Raw genomic sequence first — 26,005 nt, 5'->3', positions numbered from 1 at the left:
AAACTCAGCAGTACTTTCAATTGATCTTGAGGAATTTTACTTGCTCTTACATTAGCGAAGTATGAGGAGAAAATTGCAATAGCAATGGATTTGAAAGCCGTATTTTGACCTTGGCGCCAACTGGAAAATCAGTGAAGTTTGCGAACTCAGGCGGTAGAAAACGACACAATTCCCATTCTCCAGCACCTCGAACACTTTTCGTTGTCGCAGTCTTGGATGTTTCCTACCTTAAAAACACTGTAAACCTCGAACAGGCCGGGTCAAAAAATACCCTCGCAGCCAAAACATATAATTTATGCCAGACGGATTTGTGCGGGCGAGTTTCTGATTGGCGGATATTAACAATGGCTCACCTCACGCGTCCAGCCGAGACTTCGGGAGTGAGCGCTGGCTCATTTCCCGAAACAGCGGCTGGTAATCGAGCCTAGGTAAAATGAGGATGACGAACTTTAACGTAAGTAAAAACGAATTCAACCTGAGACCGGATTTGACCGACAACACATATTCTACGGGAGATTTAAAGATATTTTTTTAAAGAACGCCGTGTCTTGATCCTCAGTAGTGAAGCGGAAAGAAGCAGTTCCTAAAGAGTAGAAACTCCCGGCTCAAATCCAGTCCATCTTTATTTTCCTCATTTCTCTGCTACCACAAGTCTTGGGACATATTAAAACGTTTGCAAAAACGGGGACGATAAGTCTTGCACAGCGTAGGATCAGAGAAGACCGTAATCAGTCAAAATTGATTAAAAAGTATTTATGAAAGTCAAGTAAACTACTGCACGACTGATAAAACAACACGAAAATGTATTTTTCAAAGATATTTTGGCTTGTTCATACCAGCCTTCATCAGGTTTACTTGGAGATCTAACGGATTTTTCAGGATATATATATAAGGTAAGTTCACTTTATTTAACGTCGGTAGTTCGTTCTTTCAGTTACGAAATTGGTATCAATGGTGTGCTCTTTACCCCCCCCCCCCCCTCCCCCCTCCCTCTGTCAGTGCTCCGTTTAAAGGGTATTTAAAGCTATAGCTACACGGATCAGAGGAAAGTCGAAAGAGACATTAAAGTCACTGACCTAGAATCTAACCGAAAGCCCCGCACTAACCAACTGACCCACACATGATGTTATGAAGTATTATAATTTAAAAAGATTTATAGTGAATTTACAGCAAAATACGAATTAACAATAATCGTTAATTTAGAGAAGAGATTATGTTGACTAATAAACACTCCACGCAACAGTTTATTAGCCGGCGCTTAGCGTGAGAACAGCAACAACAATAACAATTTAATTCTTTCAATCAAACAAGATGATAATAATGATATTTAATTTTAAAAAGCCTTAATAAATTGCAAGGAACGGGTTCTCTCAAATAACTGTAATAGAAAGGGATCCCCTATTTTGGAAAAAGACTAATATGTGTACATGTAGAAGCAAAAGGAGATCATTTGTAGGCCGCTAAGACCTTGTCGTATTCGAGACAGGAACGTGGGAATATACGTGATACGAATAATACAATGATAACAAGCCAAGCTAGTCAAGCGGAATACAGACATCTTTGAAAATAATTTAAGAAGTAGTCAGATCAGTTGTTACTTTACCCTTGAAAGCATGTTTGGTCATTGTTTAACAGAGAAAAGTAAAAAGTTCCAGACTTTGACACCGAAGAATCTTACATTAACTAAAGCTGCTTTTCGACGATAGACGATACACTAGGAAAATATTTGTTTTTGTTTGTCAGCGGTCCAAATAGACCAGCTAATTTTCACCCTGTGTTCATGTCCAAATGCTGATCCCATTGCATTTGCTAGGTGGATTCGCCTTTGCCAAGATCATGCGCAATAGGAAGTACTTCACAATGATCGATCCTTTTCAAGAGCGCTACGGTCCGTGCATGGGCGGACTTCTATACATTCCTGCTTTGTTGGGCGATATATTTTATTCAGCGGCAATTCTTAACGCCCTCGGTGCCACTATCAGCGTCATAATCAACGTGGGTCGAGTTCCTTCTATCATTGCGTCATCGTTCGTGGCTGTTTTCTACACTCTTATCGGCGGACTCTATTCGGTAACTTATACAGATATCATTCAGCTTTCCTGCATCTTCATTGGATTGGTAAGTAAAAGCTGAGGTTTCCCGTATTCTCGGTTTTCCCATGACGTCACGGCCGCCATATTGAGCCCCTAAACAAAGAAACGGCGGCCATGTTGGAGCCCCGACCAAATCCTCTGCGAATTTAACTCTATTATTATGCAAACGTTTTCTTTTGTTTTCGTTGAAAAGCATGACTGTTGATCACGTGAGTGAAAACCAACAATATACCTTGTCATATTCAAAAGTATAGAAAGCTGCTAAGGTTGAAACTCAATTATATTTTTTTTGTTTCACAACTCGCATTATGCTGTAATACTCCGCACCTGAATCGCTTAATTTAAGAGTTTCCGAAAGTCGCCAGTACGTAAAATTTTAAATGCAGGAAGAGTACTTATAGTTAGGTAGGTAGCCTTCAGTTACAGTATACACGATATGTACAAAAGCTAGAAGCTTGTGGGGTCGTGTACAATACACTACTTAGATAATGAAATGTAAAAAATTGAACTTTACAATATATTACGACTAATTTGTTTATCAAATCCAATTAAATGCAGTTTAAAGCATTCTGAATGCTATCAATGCAACATAGAAAACAAATTAACTTAATCTCAATAATATACAAAATCTTCAAATTCAATCGCGGTCGAGGCTGATAATACGTTAATTTACCCTAAAAAGCCCTTAAAAAGATTTGAAGTTTTGAGCTTTTTTCCAAGGTTACATATTGGCTTGAGTCAGCAAGGTCAGTGTATTTAAAAGACAGCATGTTCCAAAGGACAGTGCGTCTATATGCGAAGGAGTCCTTCATAAAACGTGTGTTAAGACGTGGTACCAGTAGAGAGTCGCGTGCTCTAATTGAGTATGACAGGTTGCGTTTCTTCGCAATACAGTAATAATAATAATAATAATAATAATAATAATAATAACTTTATTACTTTCCAAATTCTGGCTTTTCAAAGTAATTACAATATTCAATAAAATATCTAAAACTATAGAACAATGAGAAATGATTAAATATTTGAAATTTTCAAAGTAATTACAATATTCAATAAAATATTTAAAACTATAAAACAGTAACGAAATGATTAGAATCATATTTATATAACAAATTTGACAAGAAATTTGATATATGTTAAAATCAGTGAAAGCTTCTAACATTCTTCTTTGTAAATGACGATTAGTTCCTTTTTGAATAATGCAATGTTTGTCATCTCAGTGAGACTCTTGTGTTCACAGAGAAACCGCTCGATAATAGAAGGTGTTGTTGCTGCCTGTGGGTTGGAAAAGAGCAAGCGAAACTTACTGGCCAAGAAGGACAGCTTGGTCTTGATAAACTTGATAACACTGTTTGTGATTGATCTCATGTGACTAGTAGCCATGCCAAGCAAATTTTAACGACACATTGATTCGTCGTTTGTATTGCAAATATATTCAAACAGATTGTAAAGAAATTTGTAAAAGCAGATTGTAAAGCAATTAATATGAGCGAGCCTCAAGTCTGGATCGAAATTGGTAGAGCTCAGAAAACGTTTTAGTGTGACTATCTTGGCCGCTTTTATTGATGTGTGTGTTGTAAGTTGACGAGCTCCAAAGGAAAAGCACAATACTAAAGTAATGATTACTCACCAATACGAAAAAAAGACAGACCAGCGCCCTTCCAATATGGCTGCCTCGAACCCTGCCTCGTGCACTCGAACTTGTCAAAAAATCGTCCTGGGTACCCCTGGGTTTGAAGATTTCGGCTTTTTGAGCCATGTTGCACACTTTAGAAACCCCAAAATTGCGGTATGATGTTATTTGTTTATTTATTAGTCTGTAGAAACAGTTAAATTCGTGCACAATTGTATTTCAGGTTTATCAAGCTTAATTTTCCATTCACCAAGGGGGAGGGTAAGCGACGAAAATTGTCATTTCCGTCTACGGTCGACAACTTCCGGGACACATTTCGATGCCCACAATACTCATTCATTGCGTCATATGACGCAACGAATGAGCTAAAAATGGCGAAGACAAAATATGCTAATTAACGAGTCTCTTGATTTAACTAAAAAAAAATTCGTTTGGTTACTTTTACAGATATTTGGAGGAGTTCCGTGGCAGGTCTATTTCCAACGAGTGTTGTCATGTAAAACTGCACGAAAGGCCCAGGGACTCTCGATAGCAGCCTCGGTTGGATGCATAGTGCTGGCAATACCAGCCGTGATCATTGGTGCCATAGGAGCCTCAACAGGTAAAACAAGCTCCTACGAGACTTTTTTTTTTCGTTGAACTACAATGCGAGTGAAATATCTGTTAAAAATTGTTTGTGTCAGTGATTCCGAGTAGAACTTAAGGCAATTTCATTTTTGCAAACGCTGATCGGTAAATCTCATAAGTTTGAGTAATTACAGTACCAGTAAGATCACCGTATAATAAGGTACTCACTCATTTTTTAGATGGCAGAAACAGTTGTATCTCAGGTATTCATTTCCAGTAGTGGTCAGCTTAATAGACACTGGAGCCATGTCCAGTGACAAAGAGCACGTTTCTCGGATGATTGAGTTCATCTCAATAACGAGGTCGATGACCCAGCTTTTTTTTGCATATTCATAAATGGGTTAGTGCTAAAGGGTTGGCCAGGGTTTATTCACCAGACTGGGAGAGGACGGCCTTTTATTCTGGTGTCCCCACCAATGACACTGTGACTTTTGAGAAAGCCATGATTCTTCCCATGGTGCTTCAGTACCTCTGCCCACCTGTTGTTTCTTTTATCGGTCTTGGTGCTGTATCTGCCGCTGTTATGTCGTCCGCAGACTCCAGTATTCTATCTGCGTCCACAATATGTGCGCGCAACGTTTACAAGCTCGTCTTCAGACAAAAGGTGAGAGAAACTAAATCAACTCGATAATTATCAGCAAAAAAGTTTACTTTATATTGCAATCGCAACTGTCAATGCACCTTGCAATACCAAAAGCTATTTACGGCTGAATGTCAAAAATGGTATTGATGAAACGTTGATAATGATGATGATGAGGATGATTGTTAAGTTCTCGGGTAATAAGATATCTGATAACTCAAGGACTGTAAAAAACACATGATATGGCAAGAATGGGGTCGCAAATTGTCGGGATTTTGGAGGTAAGAAACTTCTGGCTAAGGGGATTTAAAAATGGAAAGATTCGCGGTATAAAAAATATGTTACAGAAAGAACTGTTGCCTTGTTGATTTAATATTTACTAGTCGCATTACATTCCGTTTTGAAATTACAATTAAATGCTTTTTGAAAGGTTTATGCATAAACAGAAAGTGACTTAGTTGGGGTCGCTAAACTGATGGGTCTATAATTGGCCATAAAATAGACTATAAGGGGTAGGGTGAAATGGTTGTGCGCATGCTTGATGTGTTGGCCAAACCGGTGTGGTGTTAGGGTATGTCACCTTGCTTTGATTGTTGTGTTACAGTACATTTTTTAAGTTACATGTCTCTACTACACTTGTCTTGTATTTTCCAGGCTTCTGAAAAGGAAGTTATTTGGGTGATGCGCGTCTCCATGGTTTTGGTTGGCGCGGCCGCTACAGTCATTGCACTGTTGGTGAATTCGATTTACACTTTGTTCGCGCTTTGCAGTGACTTGATTTATGTCATCCTGTTCCCACAACTCTGCACTGTCATCCACATTCCAGACGCCAATATCTACGGATCCATAATGGGCTATATCATGGGGCTTATACTTCGCGTGGGGGGAGGGGAATCGGCAATCGGCTTTCCAGCCTTAATTAAATATCCTTATTACGACGAAGAAAATAAGAAGCAACTGTTTCCGTTCAAGACTTTGTCTATGATCGTGTCCTTCTTGACAATCATTTCTGTGTCTTATCTCACGAAGTACTTGTTCACGAAAGGAATTTTGTCAGAAAAGTATGATTTTCTGAATTACTTTAAACAGTACGAGGTGGATAAAACGGATGCCAAGGAGAATGAAAACTACGACATGGATAGGCAAGGCATGCTGCTAAGAGAAACTCCGGGTGTCTAGAAAATGCAGACCAAGAAAACACAGACCTAGAAAATTACGTTTCCTTGGCATTGCATACTAAATTCTGACCAATTCAGTTCACTGATGAATAATATAATGATTTTTTGCCTCTGTGATTTATGCGGATGGGCCTCAAAACCTGTGTTGAAAACGTGTTGCTAGATCGTTAGAAATGGTCAATTTTTAGTCGGATAAAAAAATAATTTTTTAACCAAATCAGAATATTACTAACACCAAATCGTTATTTTCTCGGTCTGTGAGTCTGCGTTTCGTAGGAATGCGTTTTCTAGATACACGAGAGACTCCTGGCCCTCTGCCTCCTGGAGTTAAAGCAAGTGTGTTTTATTAGAGAGATACAGCTACGAGTAGTTGATGTTTGTTTATCCCTGGGTTCTAGTAGTTTTGATTTTTGGTGACAAAGGGCACTTGAGTTGCAATCAATTTCAAAGAAGCTTTAAAAGAAATTGAATGGAATAATCATAATAAAATGATTCGATCTTCTTTTTTTTTTCGCGCGTTATTTATATTCTCTCTTTTGCGGAGATCTCGGTATTATTGAATTTGTATGATTTGATCATTTGGTCGTTTTCAATGAGTCGTTGGATAATTCTCTTTCGTAATTTTAGGTCATGAATGTTGATTCTTGGTCAGCCTGCATATTCAGTGATAATTTCCTCGCTAGCCACGTTTCACTCTGCTAGAAATTCGTTCTTCCTCCCTTGGAGTCTCTCTTTTCTAATGGGCTTTCTGTTAGTTGCATTTTAACGACATTTTGTCGTTGGGCGAACGTTGCCTGTCATTTGGGGCGCTTTGATGTGTCTATTATTACACCTTTTTGTCAATTCGGTTGTTCTTTGGCATATAAATATGAGTTGTCCGAATGTTGAAATATAATTCAGTCTATTAGCTTTATACCATTTCGTGCTTAAATGTTCATATTTTCCATCGTGTCATCACGTTGAAGGTTATGTTTTTAGTAATGCTTCAAAGTTTCAAGGTCCTTGCAATTAGTTCCAGTCCCATTCTCGTCTGAAAACTAGCCTTCCCCGAGGTTGGGCACGAACTGGTCCTTATTGCCCAGCCTTTGAAGGCCAAGCGTGTTAGGTGGCTGAATGGGTCGAATGCACGGATTTGAGTTGATTCCGTCAGGAAGTGTGTGTTTATAGTGGTTTAATGTAAGGAGTCCTTAGAGGGAATGAATTTTGATCCAGTTACAACGGAATAAGTTATTTTTCTCCAGTTACGGCCAGCATCCTTTGGTTTGAACACGTAGTGAGCGAATAAATTTTGAATATTGCATTACTTCCTGAATAGTTAATGAGAATTATTAAATTTTCAACCAAGGTTAATTCATTTCTCGTGCTCTGATTGGTTTACTCAATCTCGGTTATCAGGTCATATATACTTTAGTTTGACCTTATGATGGCAAATGATTGCGCTAAGCGTTGCAACGCTAAAATTGTTTTCGCCGGAAAGGGAAATTTCTCTATGAATAAAGAAATAAAAAAACATTTTTTGTGGAAACTGTGGATCAATTCCGACTTTTAGAAGTAAGCGAAAACGTAAGAAATGTTTTTGTGATGAGCTTGCGTCTGTCTGACAAAAATGTATTACACAACATCGCATCTTCATCAATTTTTTCGATTTCCCTCGCATTTTTTCTCTTTTTTCGCTCGTTCGTCGAGCTTCCAAACTTTTGGCGTTTAAGGGATTGAATAAAGCCATTATTCCATTCACGCTTGTTGGATATGTTACTGGTTGTAGCCAACTTGGGGCTACGCGCCTCCTTGGCTATTTACCATCTCATATCTAACGCGTGCTTATGGAATAATTGTTAATTAACAATGATTGGATGAGATTGAGCATGAAAATTCTCGTTATCATGCGAAAACCGAACCCAATAAGTTGTTTTATTATACATACCCCTGAGCATTTGCAAGGACAAGAGCGTGCGCATAAAAGTGATCAATGCATAGCAAATCAACTTGTGAGAAAACCAACTTTAGTTTTAAGCTTACGGTGAACATTAGAGTTGATGAAAATAAAATTGTTGGTAATCTCCGAACAAGAGTTGTTTGTAACTTACTTCTGGTGAGAGGCTAAGAACGGAATGAGTGGTTTGGATTCACAACACACAACTCTTCTCCTACCTCGCACCCCTTGCTGTAAGGGTTTCCCACATTTTCTTCTTTGTGCAAATGTCAGTTTTACTACATCTCCGGGTGATGGCTTCATTGTTATGTCCATTTTACGGCTATAATATGCCTTGCTTGAAAACCTGACTTGTCAAGAATTGTGACACCTGTTCCCGTGATTCAAGGGTTTGAAGAACACTTGGAAAGCTTTGCTTTTCGCAATATGTTTTTCATTTTCTCATCAGTGCATGTACGCTCACTGATCACCATGTTGTCGTACTAAAACTTGTTTAACTTAGGGATTTAGGTGACTTAGACACAGCTCGGATGAAACCACGGGAAGATTTGGACCAAGTATTCCATCTTAATTTCGAGCTTCTGCAAAAACAGTTTAATTAAGCAAGCTTGCAAGCGTATCTTTCGTTTGAGGTACACTTGCTTTCTTTTCCTTTAAATACTGATGAAAACTGACTTTCATCGGTACTGACTTTGTGGCCCTCTTGGTGCTTTTTGTATCTTTGTCTTCAAGAAGGAGGTTGAAACCTTCTTCTGATAATGTGGCAAACCTTAAGGCCGCCGCACCCTAGCCTATTTTTGTCGTATGACTGCAGATTTCTTATCCGGGGAAAATCGGCTGTCGGGCCACTAGTTTGAACGCACACAGCCGACGTTTTGTCGCGACCAACTGCGTCGAGGTTTGAGACTGACTCAGCTAAAACCTGGCAGCAAGCTTGTCCTCTTTTTCACCTTCCACTACACGAAAAATCTGATTGATCTCCGCCATGTTGGAAAAGACGCTTGCTCACGTGACTCCTGCGGAAATAGCCAAACAACATCACCCGGCAAGCTCTGAGGTGGAATCCCCAAGGGAAGAGAAAGAGGGGATGCCCAGAAACAGCTGGTGACAGGACACTAATGTAGAACTGAAGCTGATAGGATACAACTGGAAAGAAGCTGAACGAAAGCCCAAGTTCGAGTTCGCTGGCGAGGGGTTGTCGATGGCCTATGCTCCACCTGGAGAGATTGGCCTAAGTTACGTGACTCTTTATGACACTTTTTAATAGGCCAGGTTCGTATTCTAACGGTTGGACTGAATCTAGCACGAAATGGAGGCTAATACGGGCAAATTAATTTGCATTTGAAAAGATTTGCCTCCATCCCATGCTAGATCCAGTCCAGCCGTGAAAATTCGAAAATGGTCTATTGGTTGCGGCGCGCACATCGCGCAGAATTCTATTGTCTTCCGTGACATTTACTTGCAGTGCGAAATATGTGACAAGTCCGGCATAAAGAAACACGCATTCAGCACTGGTGGGATATGATTGGTCAACTGATTTAGCTTTGAGAATACTAGAGTCCCTTTGCCGAATTCCGCAACTGTCAATCAAACGTTAAGATGAGCATTGAAAGTGACATGGCAAACAATTCTTTTTGTTGATATGAGTTGATTTGGTTCAACAGACCATCAGAATAGAAGTGTTTTAGAGAAAAGCGTGGAAAGTTTTAGTTACGCGGGCTTAATGCTTGCTTATTCCTCATGCTTTATCCGCTACCCGCTACCCAGAAAAATCTTGAAATAAACCAGCGCAATGTGTAAATATCCGATCGATGTTAATATTTTTTTTTGAAAAACTGACCTGTAGAGAGAGTTCATGAAGTATTTTTCCGTTCATTGCCGGTTGTCTACACAGCCTCATCAAAGAAAAAGCCTCTTTCATTTTATCTTTTGTCCGTGATTTGCTAGTGTCCCAGTGGGAACGTCTTTTGTTTGTTCAAAATAATTATTCAATTTTCGATCCGTTCGAATGGAATAAAATATATAAAAGGATCACTAACACCTAAACCCATTCAGTTGCTTAAAACTACCTTCAACACAACAATGTTGAAACGAGCGAGACATTGACCGCCATTTTCACAGCTATTACTGATTTCATGATTAAATGAGGCGAAACATTGCCATTGTTCAAAGAGGCGGAGCTTAGAGTCATTAATATGCACGCGCGAGGTTCAAAATGAATCAATTCAACTCCCAAAGGCCCTTAGGACGGCGAGGAATCAAAGAGAGAAAATGTATGTTTCAGAAATGCTGGATTTGATACTACTTCTAGACATCGGATTCCCTTTATATGTTGCATGAGCCCTTTATACTTTTTAAGAAAACATATCCATATGCAACCCAACGTGTTGACATCTTAATTTAGAATTTCAGCCTCAAAGTTATCATACAGCTATTTCCCATACTCAAATTTACCCAAAATTGGTGAAGTTGAACACCAAATTGATACAGGTTAACGAGATGGTACCGAGTCAAAAATGGTTGTTATTTTATTACGAGAATCTCTTCTTTAAAAGCCATATGCAACCCTTTCCATATTTCATATAGTTAAGCTGTAACAGAGTAAAACGCAGAGGGACCTTTCCCTGTTGCGGCCATTTTTCTTTATTGTCTGATGTGATTTGTCGTCTCGGCCTTTCAAATTTAGCGCCATTGCACCCGTGAATATCCCGGATGTGTCATACAATTCTACGCGATGACGAGACCCGACAAAACTGTCTTGGTCCACCGCACACTGGCCGACAAGGCCCGACCGTGACAAGACGTTTTGAGATCTAGCAATCTCTGATATCATCCGACAAGCCCCGATCTTTTCGCAGACTTGTTGATTGAGAAAGTGACGCCACTGTATAATAATGAGAGTTAACTGGCCGTTATGGACGTTGAGGGTAGTTACGTTAAACTGTTTTATACATATACACAAGATCTTTTCGTCTTTCACTTTTGAGGATATTGAGGTTAATAGCCAATAATATGTGCATCTATCTGTATAATAAACAGGGGATACAAGTTAATCTTCTCGTTCACAAAGATATCTCTCACGAGTGGACGCTGTGAACGAGTGAGAATACCATCAGCACTCGAAGATCAAATTCGTTTTCCCGCGCATTCACGTAATATACAACTGGTAAGACTTACCAGTTTCTTGCTCGGCTCCTTTCGCTCGCCAATTTCCCCCTCTTTCTTTGGCGATTGGCCTTATTTTCCCTTTTGAAAAAAGTGTCTTGGTCCCCACGTGGGATCACCGTTTGAACACCACATAAAGTGCTCTAAGTCACAATTTTCAAATTTAAAGCACCTGCAAACGAGCATCCCTCACCAACAATGAACGAGACAAAAGATGTTTGCATCAATGGTAACGATATTTGTTGGGTAGTGAAACGAACAAAAAAATCGCAGTATCATGGCCCGTATTTATTTTCGAATTGCTAATGTTTCCATTTACGTTATATTAATGACAATAAATTTAACTTTACATGACAATATTGGTATCGTTAAATTGTTTTAAGGGTAATACTCTAGCTACATGAATGTGTATAGAGTTGGATCTCAAATAAGCTTTCTTAGAAATCAAACATGGCGCCTAAGGAACCTCCGAGGTTCGTGCCGTTCTGTTTACTCTCATTGATCTCTTGTTCCCCGATCGTCTCTCTAGGGACTTTCAAAACTTGTAGCTCTACTGTGTCCTCGAACTTTACGGTTGTCGTTTGGTCAGTACGAGTACAATGGTCGTTTGCATTTTACTTGAAAAACTATATTTATTACTAGTTGAATCACATGCGCCCAGTCTGATTTGCCCCTGGGAAGTTTGATAATGGGAGGAAACGTGTTTACGTAATCGGAGTGAAAACGCACCTGGAGCTGTTTTAAATAGTTTCTTTCTGTCCTCTGTTCTTTCCTAAAACGAAAATGAATGTTGCATGTATAAATAGGGTGAAAACAATGCGAATTAGCGAGGGAGTCCTCGGTAGGAATCAATCACGTGACCCTCTGTTCAAAGGTCGATTGGTTGGCATACCAGCCAATGGGCTACTCGTACATTCCAATCGAGCCATATATAGGATCATACTTACATGATGTAATTGTAATAACAGCTCGCGATTTGAGTTCTGGAAATAGTTTGCTTTGGACCGGTAATAATATATTGCCATTCTGGTGAAAGAATAATATTTTATCATTAAGCAAAACGCGAAGGTGCTCCAAGGGAATTTCTCAACGCTAATTAATTTTTTAACTCTATTCAATCGCTTAAACTAACCCTATAACCACAGACCTCTTGACTCTCAAGACAATTTCCGCTAAAGTTTAATTCGAAACTTTACTCGCAATCAACACCCATTCGGTTCTCAGACAATCGCCAGCTTAAACTGATTCCATCCAGGGACGTCCTTCCTGAATTCAATTCCAGAGATGCTATAGTGCTTTCTTGTAATGCTCTCCCTTGGGTCCTTGAGCGTTGAAACGAGCATCGAAGGGAGATAGGCATCGTCCACGACTAGTGAAGGGCATGGAAGTAACTAACTATTGGACGAACGATTTTCTAGTTAAGAAATTTCCTATAGCGAAAACAAACACGTCTGCTACGTTTATTGCCGTGACTCTAACCAATTTCCGTTGCCTAGAGGTTTGGGAATATTTTTCAAAGTGGTTTCCACAACATGTCATAACAGAAAAAAACACCTCAGGACTTTCAATGAAACTGAAGAGCCTTAACACTGATTTGTAGCAAAGGGATATTTAACCTTGCTGCGAATCAGTTTTAATGGTACTTACGTCATTAAAATGAAAACTGGTACGACTATGCTGGGACCGCTCAAGTAGTCAAAAACAGTGTCCAGAAGGGCAGGGCCATCGTCAATTGATTCGGTTAACACTGTGTACATGTTCCGTTTTCCCCTGCGAATCAGTTAAAAAAAGGACATGTAATGGTTTAACTTGATAACTGTGTCATTAAAAATCCAATGATTAACTCCAATTTCGAAAAAACATCTATCGATTTTCAATTTTTGTTTGTTATGGTGACTTTTTTGGATAACATCTTCCTTATAGAGTGTTTGCAATTGACATCACAGCGGCCATGTTGTTGTTCCAAAACGAAGAAATGGCGACCATGTGGTGTATCAAACTAATCCTCCCGGAATTGAACTCTGTTTTTATGCAAACAGTTTCTTTTGCTTCAGTAATCCAATATGGCTGCTGGTCACTTTAGTGAAAACGTTCCATATGTAACTATCAATTTCTGAATTCTAACCTGCCTTGGTTGTGCCGCACTTTACATTAACTAATATTACTGGAAGATTGAAATGATCATCGCACTTATCTGGAAAATTTAGCAAACACCTGTTATAGACACCTGAGAAATTCAGGCGGCATCGACGGTATTCAAACCCATGATCTCTCCGATGCCGATGCAATGCTGTACCAACTGAGCTATTAAGCGACACAGTTGGGAGAAGGTCATTTTGTTGGGTGCATAAGAGACGTTTAAATTGCATGAGATAAGTGCGAGGAACACTTCAATCTTCGGTCTATAACCCGCAGTTCAAATACACGTTTCTTTCAGCAAACATAAACTTTGCGGATAACGAGTCTTGTTTTACAAAAATGCGATAGCGCCGTATAAGCCAAATGTGTAACCTTCTTTTTTTTATGTTTGGTTCGACGAATGGCGAGCCCGGGGATGGCGAGTGGTCAAAGCTATAATGAGATTTGGACGAGGGAGTAAAGAAGGTCTATCTTCTGTTAGAAGCCCCCACCCTTATTTCTCGAAAGAAGTGGAATCAGAGCACACGCAATGTCAGAGTTGGAGATTTAGTCCTGGTCGTAGATGAGAGGACTCAGAGAGGAGATTGACCTTTTGCTCGCGTCATGAAGATCTTTCCTGGGAAAGATGACAACGTTCGCGTTCGTGAAGTGAAAACGAAAGCTGGGCTATACAGGAAACCAGTCGCAAAGCTGACACTGTTGGAAGAATGTTCTACCTGATAGCTGAACACTATCGCCAATGACATTGTCTTATGTTTTAGTTTGCTTTTGCGGACTTATTTCTGGTCACTTGAAAGTTGTCCTCGTGCGTGTGTTTTAATCGCCATGTTGAATTGAAAAAGAATTTCAGCCTTCGAAGTTTTGTTTATTGGGCGTTTTACGCGATTTGGTTTCTTTTCTTCACGCACGCAGTGAAATAGGAAGGGTTTTTTGCCTCTAATGGCGAATATGTTGTTTGTTTCAATAAATTTTTCACTGGAAAAGGTGGCCTTTATGAATTCATGATGTTGTGTAATATTCGACTTTAACAAATTTGCATATATGCATTGAAATGTGTTACGCGAGGAGACAGGAATTTGTTTTTGCGAATTTTGAGTCACGTGAAAGGCACCATTTACGTGACATAGCTCCTTTATGACGAAAATTTTCAACGATATATCGCTCTACTCTAAACCGAAAACATTCAGATTGTAAAAAACTTCATATTTATTAACCATTTCTTTTGCTTTTGTGCTTGTCAGTATTGTGATTTGAGATAGTTCGCAAGTCTGTTTTTGAATCTCATGGATGTTTAGATTTTCAATTACATGGGCACTCAACCTCATGGTGGTGTAAATAGAAAGCTAAATTGTTGCTAAATGGGAGAAAAGGAAAAAGATAATTTACGATTTCCTGGCATAGCTCCTTCAGGGACGGCGGAACGTATTTTGCATTGGGGGGGGGGGGGGGGAGAGAGGGGGGACGGGGTGGCTAACAAGGAATTGAAGCGCCGGAGACGCTAACTTCTAAAGGTTTCTGGGGAAATTCTCTGCCAGAAAATTTTGAAATCTTGAAGCTCGGAAATGCTACTTTCAGCATTCTCGGCGAAATATCAAAAAATAAAAGTGGATCAACCGTGAAAACCGTTTTTAACATTTTTATTTTTTGCTTGAAATTTGGGGCTCCGCCGTGCCTGTCCTTGGTGAGTTTCTTCAAGCTTGGCATCGTCGTCTTGGATCTCCTGTTCAAAAATCTGTAGATTTAAAAATACTGGAACGCAAGGTTAGTGGTCGCAGCGGTTAAACAACAAATGAATAAAGGGGATAGTTTGTTAAGAAACTGTGCTGCTGCGTCGGTGGGAAAGTACTAAACAAAAAAATTGGTATCATTCTTAATAACTTTAAATTACTCCTAAATGATCCTGAGGCTGGTAGAATCTTTTAGCAACTTCCACTAATTTCGTTCAAAAGCGACAAAAACGTAGGCAACTTTTTAGTTAGAAGCGCACTCGAAACTAACGAGCAACCCGGCACTTTCAAATGCGCGCCTCACGATGCAAAACTTGTCCTTTCACTCTTAACACTAGCAAAATAACGGGACCTAAGCGATCTGCTAAGATCATCGATCGTTTCACATGTACCTCCGCAAATATCATTTTTTGCATAGCCTGTACGTTATGCAATAAATTATACACTGGCGAGACAGGTAGACGACTAGGCGACCGATTCTGCGAAGACTTTCTTGATGTTGACAAGAATGACAAGGATGCATCGAAGCCAGTCGCTCGTCATTTTAATCTCCCTAATCACTCCAAACGACACATGGCTATCTGCGGCCTTTCCCTACATCAAGGTACGACGGAAAGCCGCAAGAATCTATAAAAAAAATTCATTTTCCAAATAGGCACCCTTAATCCCCACGGTATTAACGAACGCTTTTCATTTAACTAATGTATTCCATGTCTGTCGCTTGACTTGAATCACATTAAAGTTTGAGTAATACATTTTACTACACTACAGTACTAGTAATTTGACTAGGTTCGGTTGATATAATAGAAATTCTTAATTACTGTAGTTTGCTTGGTTGTTAAAATGAAGTAAAAGATTGTTGACAGTTTAAAAGAGTTTCCAAATTTAACAACATGTAAAGGATGAAAACTATTGAGAACTTGCACTTGGAAATAACGCCAAATATATATTTCTGTATCACCGCTGGTGTTTGTAGCAGCAATGAATAAACTCAGGGCTCGTGTGCTGGATTTTGTGTATAAAATTCCAAGAGTACTCAACTGAGAAGTTTTCAAGAACAAGGAAAGTCCAAAATTAAATTCCAGGGCTTTTCAAGGACTTTAAGGAGTAGCACGAAACCTGAAACTTCATGATTAGTACAATACAACTAGCCAATCTTGAAAAGAATGTCCCTGAAATTATATCACTGGATGCTCTTCAATTTTCTTGTGGTAAATATGGCAGCCAATGAAGCAGCCATTTTATATAAAAACATCAGACCCAGCACTCAGATTTACAAAACTGGGCACATTCAGCCAAGCACATCATTTGATGTTTTTTCCTGCAAGTGCAAAATAACAAGCACTGAACAATGATAAACACAGGAAAAGTATTTTCAGACCTCAGCAGCCATGCTTGAACTGTTATATTCACCAGGTGACTGTTTAGAGTAAATATAACCACAAATTCTGCATTACACTACATGTAGTTCAGGCAGTTTATTTAATATAAGGAATCTAGAATTCTGTATAAACTGGCCTAGTCACTCAGATTTCACCTTTTCATATTTGTAAATATTTTAATTTTTTAATTCTATATTTTATTGTGAAAATCTGTGTAATTGAATTTTTTTGTTTACCACTTTCCCACCTACGCAGCACCACAGTTTCTTTAGCAACTACCCCCCTCTCTCTTTAACTTGCAACATCGTTCCAAAATGTTTCTTGACAGTTTTTTAATACCATGTCAACAAACAGGGGAGGTTATCTGACACGGCAATAAAGGTGCCTCATTCTGATGAATTCATCGTTTGCCAACAACGTTTCCTTAGCGCTTCCCTTGGCCGACAATCTCCCGGACTTATCGAAGAGGTTAGTTTTATATCAATCGCAGTCCTTCATTCCTCCAGCATGCCATTAGTCCTATACTTCCTCTTGGGTGATGCGTGACACTTTCCGGTTAACTTTGGACGTTTGGCGGTTTTTCCGGCTTAGATTTCGAGTCCAAAGTCGGCCTTTGCCGCTGCTTCGGATTCTGGCTCCCGAAAAAAACTTTCCTCTGTAGATAGATCGTCACAAGCTTCCTCCTCACCACTCGCAACGTTGTTAACCTCCTCTTCCGACTCATCTGCTTCCCTTCGTCTCCATCGGTGGAACTTTGGTCGCCTTTCACTTGATTCGGTTTCAGATGATTCTTTCAAGCAAAACCAAGTGGGACGATTTCTTTTCTTTGGTCATTTGCCACATACTTTTGTGACGGAGGGAGTCTTGAATTCTTCTTCACCAACAGAAAGGATCATAACTTCGCCTGCCATTTTATTTCGCGCAATGCGTGGCCTGGCGCGTTGTTCCTTCACGGGTGTCCGTAGATCTCTGTACACCTACCCACGTGGGACTTTTGAGACTAATGCCCCATTCACACCAAACCTTAAACATGTTTTAAACATGTTTAGTTAAACACTGTTTTAAATTGTTTTTTTTTTAAATTATGTTTACTGACTTTTGTCGACTACGAATTTATCACAGGTCAAAGCATGTGTTGAAACAAACCTGAATCTCATTTAAAAGCCAGTCCTACATTTTTCTGTGACTCATTTATTTTGTTAAACCCAGTTTAATTAGGCATGTCTTGTTGGTGTGAATGGAGTATAAGACGAATTACCCCTGAAACAGAGCATCTATGGAGGATATACTCCCTTACCTCCTTTATTTTCTTTTGCTCAAACTAACTTTTCCAGTATCTTTGCATCATGATGTATTTACGTGACATTCAACATATGACTATTCAGTTCCTTTTAATCATTTCAGGAAACAGCACCATGACGGACGTCAACATTCCTGGTCTCATTGCCATCATTATATTTTATCTCATAATTGTTGCGTTCGGCGTATGGGCGGCTCGACGCCGCAAGAACAGCGAAGAAGAAACCATGTTGGCAGGGAGAAGTATTGGACTTATCATTGGAACGTTTACCATGACAGGTAATTATATTCTATACTCTGAATATTGATTTATCCCCTGAAGGCCTGACCATTAAGTGGGTTTAAAGACATCATGACGTACTATAAGGATAGCCGCATGCCCGCAAATTCAATAATCATTAAAGAGGGAACCGCAAGTTCTATGAGTTATGATAAGGTCGCAACTACTTACATGAAAGGTGCAAAAAATTCAATAAAATGGATAATTTTTTGAAAGACTATTTTATGTATTAAACTTTATGACTGGTGTATAAAGCCCCCTTCAGCTTAGTGGATCCCACAAGGTCTCCGCTTTTGATTATAGCTTTCTCAATGAATATTGGTTTGAATCTCTAAGAAAACGTTTTATTTTTTTTTTTATTACCATAGCAACGTGGGTTGGTGGTGGCTACATCAATGGGACGGCAGAAGCTGTGTATGATAAGGACATGGGACTAGTTTGGGCCCAGACTCCTTGGGGCTACTCAATAAGTCTGGCAGTTGGTGAGAAAGACAAACATCCCTTTGTACTATACATGTATTAGAGTCGCGTCCAATGGAGTCTTGTTGTAACGCAACAGCAAGTAATTACCTTGAGATGTCGGGCGGGCGAAGACAGTCCAGTGAATTAATAACAACCCATTCCCTGTCTCTGAATTAACGATTATCGTTAATTCGTTAATTTAGTCTTTCCGACTGAGGTATGAAGCCACTGATGTTAGGAGCTGGTCATTTTTTAGCTTAGTTGGTTAGAGCGTCGCACCGGCATCGGGAGATCACGGGTTCAAACCCCGTTGAAGTCCTCAATTTTTCAGGCTTCTCTTCGCAATTTTTTCCTCATTTCTCCGCTACGACAGGTCCCGGGACACGACAAGTCTTGCACAGCGTTGGATCAGAGAAGATCGTTATCAGTCAAAATTGATTAAAAAGTATTTATGAAAGTCAAGTAGACTTCTGCACGACTGATAAAACATAGAGAAAATGTATTTTTCACAGATATTTCGGCTGGTCAATACTAGCCTTCATCAGGTTTATTTGGAGATCTAACGAATTTTCAGGATATCATGTATGTTGTAGTTTAATTTTGTTTTTGGTTTGGATTTTTTTATATATAACCACTTCATTCATTTGAAAAGAAGTTTAAATTTTTTAAACTGTTGTTTTTTTTAATCAACTGTCTAAAAAAGGGATTTTTCTTTTTTTCTGGAGGGTGTAGTTAAAATTGAAACAGGGACTTGGTTTTTTAGGGGGTCTTAAAGGGAAAGTACGGTCTAGAAAAAGTTTCTTTAAATTACGAAAACTTTTCCTCAGGAATTCGAAAATAATTGCCGTTTTGTCCAGTTCCCTGTTAAAATGTGACAAGAGCACTTTGAAGTTGCCTCTTTCGTGACTTGGAGAGCGCCATCTTGGATATGACGTGTTATGACGTAGCAATAGTCAACAAACGTGTTCGACCTTACTAAATTCTTCGTTCCGCGATCACTTTCTCAATGTTGTGTGACCTTTCTGCTTCGAGAAATTCAAATGTAAGATGAACTATGGTAAACGGTCTTGTGGTTCGTTAGGTAGTAGGCCATGTAGGCCATACGTGCGACAGAAACTCAAGTCACTTAATACTTACATATTTTTAGTCAATCAAACTAGGCGGCAAAAATCAGCTAGAGCAAATATAGACAAGACAAAAACCTTGAACATGCGACAAAGATTCGACAAGCGTACCTTTTTCACTTTCTTCCTTCAGCGACAGCCGTCTTCGATGCTTCAGCAAACGTATTTGTTTGCTTTCACAAGGGGAAGCGTTTAATTTAGAATTAACCGACGAAACTTTCAGATCGATGTTGCTCAAGACATGTAGCAAGGCTTTTTCACATCAGCAATTACCGCTGTTGGGGTGTACGCTTCGATGGGGATGAAACTACAATCCCGGTCAAAAAGATCGTGACACCAAAGCTTGTTTGAACCCCCCTCCCTCGTGACAATGTTGATGGCGTAAAAACTGTCGGGCTCCTGGAAAAACGCCGTTCTCTTTGCAACATTGAATAGGGGGAAGGGGTAATCTGCTACGCGGCGTGAAGTGTCCCCTTTATTTTTGTCTGAGATTGTGTGTAGCTGCGTGTCACGCGAGCTGTAGTTAGTAATTGAATGAAAAGGTCATGGGAGCTATTAATGTGAAGTGTCTTTAGAAGTGGGGAGTATGCATATTATGGAAATGATTGAATTTTGCTAGATATATTTAACGAGTATGAAGAGGCCAGTAGTTCAAATAAATGAACAACTTGAGGGAAATAATTTCTCGTCAAGGAGGTCTCACTTTTAATTAGGTTAAGAGAATTTATTTACAGTTGTCAATTCTTGTAAACGTTGTTGTTAATTGTGTGCGAGGTGGAGACTTCCTAACTCGTTCTTAGATGAACACTAAAAGATCATTTCTGTTCAGACAGTTGAAAATGTAACGGTGTTGTGATACTTCTTGTGTCGAAATGGGTACATTTTGGGCACTGAGATATAATCTATGGAGGGCAGCGGTGTTCTTGGTGGAACGCAATTGAGAAGTGTGTACCTCGTGACGTTTCGCGGAATTTATACTCGGGCCTTCTTTAAAAAGGGCAGATTTTAGTAAACAGTGAAGGCACTATGAAATGAAGTTTGCTTCCGAAACTTGCAACTACGGTAAACAAGTGCCAAGTAGACGAACGATTAACAACATATAGGAAGAAAGGAACGATTAACCATTTGATAGACGAACGATTAACCATTTCATAGCGCCAGTACTGAAGAGCAGGAGGTTTAGAGTGATCGGTTTACTTGTGATGCTATTTTACATGATAGGTAAAATCGTTTATTCAGTTGAAAACTGTACAACCCTGAAAACTCTTCATGTTGCAAACAGCCAAAGTGGTTAACCGTCATTATAAATAATCCGCACTTCATAGCTGATTAATTATGCTAAAGCACGGTTAACCAATTGCAAGACTCACCATTTCACTGAAACGGGAGAAATACGCACAAAAGTGCAGTGAACTGAAACTTTGAGTTGACAATTTTTGTTCAATGGCATAAACGATAGTACAACACTTCGGCTTGTTGGGAAATTACGAATGCAAATGGTTAATCGTAGTTGGTTAACCGTATTCGGATTTATGATAAGTCGCCTGTTTGGTCCCACTGTTACGGCGCGTACACTAAAGAACACAGGACAAAACATATGAATGTTTGAGTTGCTTATTATTATAAACGTTGTTGTAAACAGACTATAACTTTGTAACAAAACATATATTGTAGCTTAGCGGGTGAATTTCCATTGAAGTGACTAGTACAAATTACAGTACAGAGAACTCTGTTCAGTCACCATAGTTTATCCCAATGTACTCTGTTATATGCCCTGATATTGCAGTGATACGGCTTCTCTCTCAATAAACTTTGAAATAATCAAAAGATAGTTCTTGGTTCTACAGAAATCGTTTGTTAATATCGTATACGACGGCCACGACTCGTAATGACAGCATCTAATCGCTTGCCATCTTCATCGCGCAATTTGGCCAAGCATCTCAGAAGTAAACGCCCCTGTCTACCTGTCAGTTTTCTCGGACGTCCGCGTTGTAAAGTTGAAGTCTTGCTTTTACAGCGGTTCAGGATTCTTTCTCGCGCTGTCGCTGGATTATTCTCCAAACAACTCCACGTGAAACATTACAATGTAGTGCCGTTTTTCGAATTGACATTCCCTTAACTTGGCTCAAATAATACACACGAGCACGTGTGTTATTATCATTCCACCGCCGAGAAACCATTTTCATCCCCTTTCAGCTAAGTCCTGTATCGTGCAGTTGCAATCTCTCCCTAAATACATCTGCAACTACACAGAAAACATCTTCCAGAACATATTCGGCAACAATTAGACACATCGTCCTCATCCAAAGCATAGGAGCACTCACCCAAATGACGCGAGGACAAACGTGGCACATCCATATCATTACACCCAAACCGCAACGAGATCTCTTTAGAACTTTCTACAGATCTGTAATCAACACAATCCCGGTCAAAAAGATCGTGACACCAAAGCATGTTTGAACCCCCCTCCCCCGTGACAATGTTGATGGCGTAAAAACTGTCGGGCTCCTGGAAAAACGCCGTTCTCTTTGCAACATTGATTAGGGGGAAGGGGTAATCTGCTACGCGGCGTGAAGTGTCCCCTTTATTTTTGTCTGAGATTGTGTGTAGCTGCGTGTCACGCGAGCTGTAGTTAGTAATTGAATGAAAAGGTCATGGGAGCTATTAATGTGAAGTGTCTTTAGTAGTGGGGAGTATGCATATTATGGAAATGATTGAATTTTGCTAGATATATTTAACGAGTATGAAGAGGCCAGTAGTTCAAATAAATGAACAACTTGAGGGAAATAATTTCTCGTCAAGGAGGTCTCACTTTTAATTAGGTTAAGAGAATTTATTTACAGTTGTCAATTCTTGTAAACGTTGTTGTTAATTGTGTGCGAGGTGGAGACTTCCTAACTCGTTCTTAGATGAACACTAAAAGATCATTTCTGTTCAGACAGTTGAAAATGTAACGGTGTTGTGATACTTCTTGTGTCGAAATGGGTACATATTGGGCACTGAGATATAATCTATGGAGAGCAGCGGTGTTCTTGTTGGAATGAAATTGAGAAGTGTGTACCTCGTGACGTTTCGCGGAATTTATACTCGGGCCTTCTTTAAAAAGGGCAGATTTTAGTAAACAGTGAAGGCACTATGAAATGAAGTTTGCTTCCGAAACTTGCAACTACGGTAAACAAGTGCCAAGTAGACGAACGATTAACAACATATAGGAAGAAAGGAACGATTAACCATTTGATAGACGAACGATTAACCATTTCATAGCGCCAGTACTGAAGAGCAGGAGGTTTAGAGTGATCGGTTTACTTGTGATGCTATTTTACATGATAGGTAAAATCGTTTATTCAGTTGAAAACTGTACAACCCTGAAAACTCTTCATGTTGCAAACAGCCAAAGTGGTTAACCGTCATTATAAATAATCCGCAATTCATAGCTGATTAATTATGCTAAAGCACGGTTAACCAATTGCAAGACTCACCATTTCACTGAAACGGGAGAAATACGCACAAAAGTGCAGTGAACTGAAACTTTGGATTGACAATTTTTGTTCAATGGCATAAACGATAGTACAACACTTCGGCTTGTTGGGAAATTACGAATGCAAATGGTTAATCGTAGTTGGTTAACCGTATTCGGATTTATGATAAGTCGCCTGTTTGGTCCCACTGTTACGGCGCGTACACTAAAGAACACAGGACAAAACATATGAATGTTTGAGTTGCTTATGATTATAACCGTTGTTGTAAACAGACTATAACTTTGTAACAAAACATATATTGTAGCTTAGCGGGTGAATTTCCATTGAAGTGACTAGTACAAATTACAGTACAGAGAACTCTGTTCAGTCACCATAGTTTATCCCAATGTACTCTGTTATATGCCCTGATATTGCAGTGATACGGCTTCTCTCTCCAGAAACTTTGAAATAATCAAAAGATAGTTCTTGGTTCTACAGAAATCGTTTGTTAATATCGTATACGACGGCCACGACTCGTAATGACAGCATCTAATCGCTTGCCATCTTCATCGCGCAATTTGGCCAAGCATCTCAGAAGTAAACGCCCCTGTCTACCTGTCAGTTTTCTCGGACGTCCGCGTTGTAAAGTTGAAGTCTTGCTTTTACAGCGGTTCAGGATTCTTTCTCGCGCTGTCGCTGGATTATTCTCCAAACAACTCCACGTGAAACATTACAATGTAGTGCCGTTTTTCGAATTGACATTCCCTTAACTTGGCTCAAATAATACACACGAGCACGTGTGTTATTATCACTCCACCGCCGAGAAACCATTTTCATCCCCTTTCAGCTAAGTCCTGTATCGTGCAGTTGCAATCTCTCCCTAAATACATCTGCAACTACACAGAAAACATCTTCCAGAACATATTCGGCAACAATTAGACACATCGTCCTCATCCAAAGCATAGGAGCACTCACCCAAATGACGCGAGGACAAACGTGGCACATCCATATCATTACACCCAAACCGCAACGAGATCTCTTTAGAACTTTCTACAGATCTGTAATCAACACAATCCCGGTCAAAAAGATCGTGACACCAAAGCATGTTTGAACCCCCCTCCCCCGTGACAATGTTGATGGCGTAAAAACTGTCGGGCTCCTGGAAAAACGCCGTTCTCTTTGCAACATTGATTAGGGGGAAGGGGTAATCTGCTACGCGGCGTGAAGTGTCCCCTTTATTTTTGTCTGAGATTGTGTGTAGCTGCGTGTCACGCGAGCTGTAGTTAGTAATTGAATGAAAAGGTCATGGGAGCTATTAATGTGAAGTGTCTGTAGAAGTGGTGAGTATGCATATTATGGAAATGATTGAATTTTGCTAGATATATTTAACGAGTATGAAGAGGCCAGTAGTTCAAATAAATGAACAACTTGAGGGAAATAATTTCTCGTCAAGGAGGTCTCACTTTTAATTAGGTTAAGAGAATTTATTTACAGTTGTCAATTCTTGTAAACGTTGTTGTTAATTGTGTGCGAGGTGGAGACTTCCTAACTCGTTCTTAGATGAACACTAAAAGATCATTTCTGTTCAGACAGTTGAAAATGTAACGGTGTTGTGATACTTCTTGTGTCGAAATGGGTACATATTGGGCACTGAGATATAATCTATGGAGAGCAGCGGTGTTCTTGGTGGAACGCAATTGAGAAGTGTGTACCTCGTGACGTTTCGCGGAATTTATACTCGGGCCTTCTTTAAAAAGGGCAGATTTTAGTAAACAGTGAAGGCACTATGAAATGAAGTTTGCTTCCGAAACTTGCAACTACGGTAAACAAGTGCCAAGTAGACGAACGATTAACAACATATAGGAAGAAAGGAACGATTAACCATTTGTCAGACGAACGATTAACCATTTCATAGCGCCAGTACTGAAGAGCAGGAGGTTTAGAGTGATCGGTTTACTTGTGATGCTATTTTACATGATAGGTAAAATCGTTTATTCAGTTGAAAACTGTACAACCCTGAAAACTCTTCATGTTGCAAACAGCCAAAGTGGTTAACCGTCATTATAAATAATCCGCACTACATAGCTGATTAATTATGCTAAAGCACGGTTAACCAATTGCAAGACTCACCATTTCACTGAAACGGGAGAAATACGCACAAAAGTGCAGTGAACTGAAACTTTGAGTTGACAATTTTTGTTCAATGGCATAAACGATAGTACAACACTTCGGCTTGTTGGGAAATTACGAATGCAAATGGTTAATCGTAGTTGGTTAACCGTATTCGGATTTATGATAAGTCGCCTGTTTGGTCCCACTGTTACGGCGCGTACACTAAAGAACACAGGACAAAACATATGAATGTTTGAGTTGCTTATGATTATAAACGTTGTTGTAAACAGACTATAACTTTGTAACAAAACATATATTGTAGCTTAGCGGGTGAATTTCCATTGAAGTGACTAGTACAAATTACAGTACAGAGAACTCTGTTCAGTCACCATAGTTTATCCCAATGTACTCTGTTATATGCCCTGATATTGCAGTGATACGGCTTCTCTCTCCAGAAACTTTGAAATAATCAAAAGATAGTTCTTGGTTCTACAGAAATCGTTTGTTAATATCGTATACGACGGCCACGACTCGTAATGACAGCATCTAATCGCTTGCCATCTTCATCGCGCAATTTGGCCAAGCATCTCAGAAGTAAACGCCCCTGTCTACCTGTCAGTTTTCTCGGACGTCCGCGTTGTAAAGTTGAAGTCTTGCTTTTACAGCGGTTCAGGATTCTTTCTCGCGCTGTCGCTGGATTATTCTCCAAACAACTCCACGTGAAACATTACAATGTAGTGCCGTTTTTCGAATTGACATTCCCTTAACTTGGCTCAAATAATACACACGAGCACGTGTGTTATTATCATTCCA

The 26,005-nt window shown here is 39.6% G+C and overlaps 2 protein-coding genes across 4 annotated transcripts in view; both read left to right on the top strand.

Annotated features, from left to right (window-relative positions):
* The window catches only part of LOC138025913 (high-affinity choline transporter 1-like), a 73,985-nt gene that overhangs the window by 26,226 nt on the left and 21,754 nt on the right, over positions 1-26,005 (top strand). The window contains exons 1-3 of one of the 3 annotated variants that reach the window (XM_068873073.1): positions 16,608-16,925; positions 17,862-18,035; positions 18,405-18,518. In XM_068873073.1, the coding sequence (XP_068729174.1) occupies positions 17,873-18,035; positions 18,405-18,518 (277 nt within the window). In that variant the 5' untranslated portion in view covers positions 16,608-16,925; positions 17,862-17,872. Of the gene's footprint in view, positions 1-1,813; positions 2,119-16,607; positions 16,926-17,773; positions 18,036-18,404; positions 18,519-26,005 lie in introns of those variants that run through there. The other 2 variants (XM_068873059.1, XM_068873053.1) reach the window with 2 other exon arrangements.
* Positions 2,288-6,909, top strand: LOC138023091 (high-affinity choline transporter 1-like). The gene is made up of 4 exons (XM_068870126.1): positions 2,288-2,302; positions 4,174-4,327; positions 4,731-4,957; positions 5,588-6,909. Exons 1-4 carry the CDS (start codon positions 2,288-2,290, stop codon positions 6,110-6,112), a joined length of 921 nt encoding a protein of 306 aa, XP_068726227.1. The 3' UTR covers positions 6,113-6,909.

This window comes from Montipora capricornis, chromosome 2, assembly GCF_036669925.1.
Source record: "Montipora capricornis isolate CH-2021 chromosome 2, ASM3666992v2, whole genome shotgun sequence".
NCBI lineage: Eukaryota > Metazoa > Cnidaria > Anthozoa > Scleractinia > Acroporidae > Montipora > Montipora capricornis.
The sequence above is the reverse complement of the archived record's forward strand: the minus strand, read 5'-3'. Positions and strand labels throughout refer to the sequence as shown.

Excerpts from the sequence above, each read along its gene's own strand:
- LOC138023091 (XM_068870126.1), top strand. Across the intron at positions 4,328-4,730 it reads TGCCATAGGAGCCTCAACAG|ACTGGGAGAGGACGGCCTTT; the intron begins GTAAAACAAGCT and ends TTTATTCACCAG. Across the intron at positions 4,958-5,587 it reads AGCTCGTCTTCAGACAAAAG|GCTTCTGAAAAGGAAGTTAT; the intron begins GTGAGAGAAACT and ends TGTATTTTCCAG.